At 45.6% G+C, this 7,179-nt stretch overlaps 2 protein-coding genes across 3 annotated transcripts; one reads left to right on the forward strand and one right to left on the reverse strand.

The window, feature by feature from the left end:
- Positions 307–6,500, reverse strand: LOC8055147 (lecithin-cholesterol acyltransferase-like 1). The gene is made up of 2 exons (XM_002467405.2): positions 6,000–6,500; positions 307–1,335 (listed from the first exon to the last, which is right to left on the reverse strand). Exons 1-2 carry the CDS (start codon positions 6,419–6,421, stop codon positions 426–428), a joined length of 1,332 nt encoding a protein of 443 aa, XP_002467450.1. The 5' UTR covers positions 6,422–6,500; the 3' UTR covers positions 307–425.
- On the forward strand, positions 1,326–5,630 carry LOC110431740 (anther-specific proline-rich protein APG-like). Of its 2 annotated transcripts, none has more exons than XM_021451217.1 (3): positions 1,326–1,933; positions 3,385–3,459; positions 4,014–5,630. In XM_021451217.1, exons 1-3 carry the CDS (start codon positions 1,368–1,370, stop codon positions 4,225–4,227), a joined length of 855 nt encoding a protein of 284 aa, XP_021306892.1. In that variant the 5' UTR covers positions 1,326–1,367; the 3' UTR covers positions 4,228–5,630. The 2 variants fall into 2 exon arrangements, with proteins under 2 accessions (XP_021306892.1, XP_021306894.1); XM_021451219.1 differs by having other exon boundaries at positions 3,385–3,423.

Raw genomic sequence — 7,179 nt, forward strand, 5'->3', positions numbered from 1 at the left:
CCTAAATCCGATTTCACAGTATGATGTCTGATTTCATGACATATTAGAATATAAGATGCAATTATTGTGTATAAACCTCTAAGCCATGGAATGCACAAAACACATTCGTTACCATTATTAAAGAGTGAACATTTCCTCTTCCATTATTTTTAAAGCTCATATGAGGTCCCTCCTCAACATTTCAACAAGCCTAATCCAAATCCGATACGATCAAATGTGTCATTACATCATCCGTATCCTATATGTGACTTGGATTCATATCCATACTCATATGAGTTAAAGCAAATCACATCCGACAATAGTAAGTATATTTCCAAAATATATTAGATTTCGTTGCAACACACATACATATTTGCAAGTTTTCACAATGGAAAAAAAAACAAGCTGTATGTTAACTTGAAGCAAATTGGAGCACATGATGTGGCCTATGAAGAAGTGGCTTGGTTTGCTTCCAGAATTTCTTTAACCACGCGGCTGAGCGCAACATCATCTGAGATCATACCGGTGTGCGTCATGTTGGGGATCAAAACGGACTTGAAGTAACGTTGATCCGGGTCATCCCCGACGAAAGTTTGCAGAGCCAGCACGGTGTCCAAGCTGACAATCCCATCCCCATCACCGTTCACCACCTGAGGCTTGGCACTGAAGTTGCCATCCCAGTAGATCAACCTGTGGACCGTCGGCACACCAACGCCATTGATAGACGTCACCGGCACGAGTGGCGCCCTGAAATTCAGCGTCACCGGCAGCGTCCTCGTTCGGTACCTCTCGACCTCGTCGCCGGCGAAGCCTATCGCGGCAAGGAACTCCGGCATGTTCTGTGCAGAGTAGTTCTTGCCTCGCGTGATCACCAGGGGCGTGTCGCCGTACACCTCCGGGGACGGCAGCCGGGAGAGCGTGCTGCCGAAGCTCCTGTTCCCGAACGACAGCACGGTGCCCAGCAGCGTCGTCGTCGGTGCCGGGCTGGTGCCGGCCGTGCTGGAGGCGGAGGCGAGGACCTGCAGGGTCAACGCGGAGCCGCCGACGCCATGGCAGAGCATGACCAAGTGCTTGACGTACCTCCTGCGCCATGGCAGCGGGCTCCGGTTGAGGAACTCCGTGGCGAAGAGGCCGCCGAAGCTGTGGGTCACGAGGATGACCGGCTTGTCCCCGTTCCTCACGCTCGCGCGCTCCACCAGCAGCCTCAGGTTCGAGCTGAAGTCGGCGAACGCCATGGACGCCACGCCGGGCGCCGCCGGCGCGTATCGGAAGTCGTACGGGGCGCCGAACAGGTTGGCTCCCTCTCTGTAGCCCACGCCTTCCAGTGCCTCCACGAGCCTCTCCATGCAGGTGTTCCTAATCCTATATACAACTAAAAAGACTAAAAGATGGACAAACTTTTAGTGCGACATTCTCCCCTCTCGCTTTCGTCCTGCCTCCGGCGATGTCATCCCGCCCGGCTCTCTCTTCCGCCCGAAAAAGGAAACAAAATCGCTCAATCCTCGCGCCCCGCTCCCCTTCCATCCTTCGCGGCGCCCCCTCCCACTTCCGGCTCCTCGGCGCCCCGCTCAGATCCTCGACGCAGAGCCCCCCCTCATCCTCCGCGGCGCCCCGGTCCCGTATCCTCCGCATCGCCCACTCCCGGATCCGGCTCCTCGGCGCAGAGGCCCCGCTCATCCGTCCGCGCGAGCCCCGTCCTCGAACGCCGCCCGCGTTCGCTGCCGTCCGCGCGAGCGCCGTCCGCACCATCCGCGACAGCTCCGTTGAGCGCCGTCGTCGAGCGCCGCCCGCGACCTCCTCGTGAGCGCCGTCCTCGAGCGTCGTACGCACCGTCCGCGACAGCTCTGTCCTGGAGCGACGTCCGCGCGTCCGCGACAGCTCCGTCCGCAAAAAGGCAGGAAGCGACAGCAAGGGCGTTCTTCTACCCCAGTCAAGTCGCAAGTTTCCACTATCAGTAAGTCTCTCCCGCCGTCGCCATCTTCCTCTCAATCCCAACCACACGCCAGGAGGAAATAATCGAGTACCTAGAACGACGAAGGGAACCCTAGATCGGAGCCTTACACCTTTACCGCGGGACGAAGAGAGGGATATGCCGTGATCTTCCGCGCTGATGGAGCCGACTTGGGTTTGTTACCCACTCCCCGGAGAGCAGGGAGTTGGGGGCGGGGCGATGGCGTGGGGTAGGTGGGGGGTTAACCTGGGCTGGCCGGAGGGGACCTCTGGCTGACTTCACGTTTGGTATCTGAATCGTGGCTTGCTGTATAAGTTTTTTCTCGGTAGTCCCTGAGGTTGAATTCATTCATGTTTGGTATATGAATCGGCGGTTGTTGATTTTTTTCTTTAGCACAAATGAAAAAGGGAGTTTAGTTATGTACAAGAGTTAAGCAACAACAATCTCAAACACACAGCCCCAGATGCTGCCTAGCAGTTGAGCGTGGATGCATCACACAGGGTGGGAAAGGAAAGGCAAAACGTAAGTTGTGCGCAGCACCAGTCTCCAGCAATTGTTACGGAATTAATTTATACTTGAGGAGTTCATTAGCTGTTGGCTGTCGAAATGCTCCCAGGTGAGGACCTGGTTCCACACAGCATGAGCAAAGGGGCAATGTAAGCACATGTGGGATCCAGTTTCATCTGACCGCTGCAGAGTGTGCAGCAACTTTGATGATGCCAACCTCTTGGCGCTAGGTTATAAGCCGTCAGAATTTTGTTCCGGATGAGAATCCAAGCATAGACTTAGGCTTTGTTTAGATCCAAATTTTTTTTTGGATTTGGCTACTATAGAACTTTTGTTTGTATTTGGTAATTATTGTCCAATCATGGATTAACTAGGCTCAAAAGAAAATCTATGCTGGTCAATGTCCTTCCCTTGCTCCCTCTCCTTTCCTTTGTCACTGCATATTTGTTCAGAAAATCTATGCTTTGTTACTTGGTTCTCATGCCGGAGAGGATGCAGTAGTTTTAAATTGGTATTGACTTGTTACTACTAGATTATTGCTCCTGTTTTATGTGTGAATCATGTGCTTCTGAATGCTGGATAGAAAGTGTTGTGACAGCACCTGCAATTTCTTATTGATCTGAACCTGAATTTTTCTGTCTACAGTGAGCAACACGATGACTTGTATTTTAGGACAGTCATATTCATGTTATTTTCACCATATGGTGCTTCGTGGTTTATTCATGATATTTTCAGAAATTCTTCGGTACACATGTCTTGCTTCAAACGATTGTTCTTCTGTCCGGAGGTTGCGTCACTATTGCTTCACAATTTCTGTGTGTCCATAACTCTATATTTCTGAGTAAAAGGTTTTTCATGGGAGACTGCTAAGGAACCGCCGCACATTTCAGGTTCAGTGATTGGTCTTTTTCTAATTTGTGATGGCATATGTTTCTCAATTCATGTAGGCTAAGGAACCGCCTCTGGACGACCTCGCTGAGCTGCAGGCAAGCCATAGTCTCTTACACCGGCCTTTGGAACTGGTCAATGTCCTTCCTTTGCTCCCCTCTCCTTTCCCGTGTCTCTGCATATTTGTTCAGAAAAATCTATGCTTTGTTACTTGGTTCTCATGCCGGAGAGGATGCAGTAGTTTAAAATTGGTATTGACTTGTTACTACTAGATTATTGCTCCTGTTTTGTGTGTGAATCATGCGCTTCTGAATGCTGGATAGAAAGTGTTGTGATAGCACCTGCAATTTCTTATTGATCTGAACCTGAATTTTTCTGTCTGCAGTGAGCAACACGATGGCTTGTATTTTAGGACAGTCATATTCATGTTATTTTCAACATATGCTGCTTCTTGTTTTGTTCATGATATTTTCAGAAATTCTTCGGTACACATGTCTTGCTTCAAACGATTGTTCTTTTTTCTGGAGGTTGCGTCACTGTTGCTTCACAATTTCTGTGTGTCCATAACTCCATATTTCTGAGTAAAAGGTTTTTCATTGGGAGATTGCTAAGGAACCGCCGCACATTTCAGGTTCAGTTATTGGTCTTTTTCTAATTTGTGATGGCCTATGTTTGTCAATTCATGTAGGCTAAGGAACCGCCTCTGGACGACCTCGCCAAGCTGCACACAACGCCATAGTCTCTTACACCGGCCTTTGGAACTGGTCAATGTCCTTCCCTTGCTCCCCTCTCCTTTTCTGTGTCTCTGCATATTTGTTCGGAAAAATCTATGCTTTGTTACTTGGTTCTCATGCCGGAGAGGATGCAGCAGTTTAAAATTGGTATTGACTTGTTACTACTAGATTATTGCTCCTATTTTGTGTGTGAATCATGCGCTTCTGAATGCTGGATAGAAAGTGTTGTGACAACACCTGCAATTTCTTATTGATCTGAACCTGAATTTTCCTGTCTGCAGTGAGCAACACGATGGTTTGTATTTTAGGACAGTCAAGTTGCTATTCATGTTATTTTCACCATATGATGCTTCCTGGTTTATTCATGATATTTTCAGCGTATTTAGGACAGTCAAGTTGCTTTCAATGTTATTTTAGGACAACACCTGCAAATACTGAGCCTGAATGCTACTACTGCAAGCTCGCAGGCGAAATTAGTTTGTTTCTAAACTGATAGTGCACAGTGTCCTTAGTTTGATATTCACAGTCCATCATTTTCTGAGTAAAAGATTTGTTACCTTGATGCATCCCAAGTTCTATCATGATAAATTAGCTTGTATTCATTAATAGATGAAAGATACATGTGTTCCTTTATTTATCAGTTAGCCGAGTTTTCTTTTGACACCATTGCATTAGACATTTTATATTTTGATCTATTTATGTGTGAACAAATACGACCAGTGATAGAGGGGAACCACAATTAATATTGATATTGATACTTAAATGTCCTCTCATTTGTGACTTCAAATGCGACCGGTAATAGAGAGGAACCACATGTATCTTTAATATTAATTGTGTGTTCAGTTTAATTGTGTGTATAAATAATTATCATGTTCTTTAATATTCATACTTAAATTTTAATTATGTGTTCAGTTTGATTATAATGGAACCTATGCAAGATAGTGAATGTCGTACACCATTTGAAGACTTGACAAACACCATCAATGGTGGTAATTGTTTATACTGATGTCCATAGATGCTTCCAACTTATTTGTGGTCAATAAGTTATTTTCAACTTATTTTCAAAGAGATGGCCAATCAACATCAAATTCATGAGCATAACTTGATGAACGTGTACATCATAAAAAGGAAAGAGAAAAAAACACGGCATGCATTGATGACTCGAAGAGGAAAGGGATGAAAAAAAACTTAGAGAAAAGTATCATCAAGAACAGATTGGAAAAAATTTAAAATGTCGTGAACGATATCATCATGTAATCCTTTTTTATGAATACAATATTTCCATTTTTAAGTTTATTTAATATATAGTGATGTATATATAGACCAGTTGGAGTTGAATCAACCATGGAAAACATTGATGCCTGTGAAGATAGTGATTTGCTACATCGAGACAGCTCACACATGATGATCGATAATGATAACACATGTATCGATTCAGTTTTTTTTCCTTCTACTAATTTTATTTTCTTATGCTTGTATGATGTCGATGACAAGGTTCATACCATTTTATTATATATATGTAGATGATTACTTCAGTATATGTATAGATCAAAGTGGCATGATTGACATTACTGATGCATCACCTAATCTATTAAGTAGAGTTTGTGAGTCTGCGATGGCTGCTCTCCATGACGATGTTAATTTCATAAAACTTTGTGGTTTGTATTTAATGTTATTTTAATATTGATACTTAAATTTTACAGAAATATATACTTATTGTGCGATCTGTGTATTTTTAGTATATATTGTTTACTAACCCGTAGCAACGCACGGGCACGCTACCTAGTAATAATATAATAACAAAGTAAGGATATGGCGTACGAGACAAAACATTATTTCACCAACGTATCTCGTGTAAAATTCGACATGATACGTATATACATATATATACATATATACAACGCGCTGATACACGCATATATATATGCTTAGTTGGTTACTTTTTGGCGGGATCGTCGAAGAAGAAGCTGCGGGTGGTGCCGAAGGACACGACACGGGTCTCGACGCCGGGCAAATTGCGGTAGTCACCGGCGGCGTGGTCATACACGAGCCGGAGCTGGTCCTCGTAGCACGGCAGGAGCGCGGGGTCCTCCTGCAGCGCCGTGAAGTTCTCCCACAGCCGGAACCAGCGGCGCCCCTGTTTGGGCACGCCGCAGCCGGGCGTCGGAGGCTTGTACTCGTCGGTGAGCCGCGCGTCCAGCTGGCCGCAGAAGTAGCCCGGGAGCAGTATGACCGGGTGGAGGCCGCCGGGCGTGGCCTCGTGCGCCTCCGACGACGACGACGGCGCGCTGGCGGAGACGAAGAGCACGGCGGCAAGCAGGAGAACGAGGGTCGTCGTCAGGCGCTGCTGCTGCGCCTCCATTTGGGTCCACTGAATTTGCTAGCTACTGCTTCTGCCTTTCGACATGCTACAGTACATTAGCGGATTCTCATAGTCATAGACGGCCATTGGGTTGACAAATCATGCTCATAGCGAGTTGCTTAGGACTTTGGATATATTAATCTCTTGTCAACGGAGCACGGCATGCATGAGCAGTGGTTGCAATCTTTGCATAATATACTAGCAGCTATATAGACTTTAGGAAGGCAGCTCATACACGCGAATGCAAGTGAATCTGTGTTTCATATATATCATCATCAGTGATCCGCATTTCCACCTAGAACAGAGGAAGGGCGCGCTCATTCAGATGACCGAGACCTCAAGAGCACTCTATAGCCATTTGTCACTGCCTATTTCTGGACACATATTTGACGACTATTTTAATTAGAAAAATAATACAAATATGCAAAAAAAAAAACTGAAATGATCCCATGGCTAGTGGGTAGGGATGTCAACGGATTGGTTCATGATAGGTACCACCCAACCGTCTATACATATCAGAAAATTTTGTACGAAGAAACCCATACCCATATGCGGATGCAATTTTGTGCTCGTAGTCATACCCATGATCCGTGGGTGCCCACAGTATCTCAGTACCCGAGAAAAAATATAACACGTGCATTAAACTATGAAGATATGAGCAAATAATAGAACTACAAATATGTAACTCATGTAACAAAATATATTTATATGTCGCTCGTTCTTATATGACACTATATATGTGTGGTAATTGGACCATG

This window comes from Sorghum bicolor, chromosome 1 (genome assembly GCF_000003195.3).
Source record: "Sorghum bicolor cultivar BTx623 chromosome 1, Sorghum_bicolor_NCBIv3, whole genome shotgun sequence".
NCBI lineage: Eukaryota > Viridiplantae > Streptophyta > Magnoliopsida > Poales > Poaceae > Sorghum > Sorghum bicolor.

Bases quoted from the DNA above. Each gene is read 5' to 3' on its own strand.
- LOC8055147 (XM_002467405.2), bottom strand. From the start codon at position 6,421: ATGGAGGCGCAGCAGCAGCGCCTGACGACGACCCTCGTTCTCCTGCTT. The intron at 1,336-5,999 runs GTAACCAACTAA...ATATAGGATTAG, and splicing joins TTCGACGATCCCGCCAAAAA to GAACACCTGCATGGAGAGGC.
- LOC110431740 (XM_021451217.1), top strand. From the start codon at position 1,368: ATGGACAAACTTTTAGTGCGACATTCTCCCCTCTCGCTTTCGTCCTGC. The intron at 1,934-3,384 runs GTAAGTCTCTCC...CAATTCATGTAG, and splicing joins GTCGCAAGTTTCCACTATCA to GCTAAGGAACCGCCTCTGGA. The intron at 3,460-4,013 runs GTCAATGTCCTT...CAATTCATGTAG, and splicing joins TACACCGGCCTTTGGAACTG to GCTAAGGAACCGCCTCTGGA.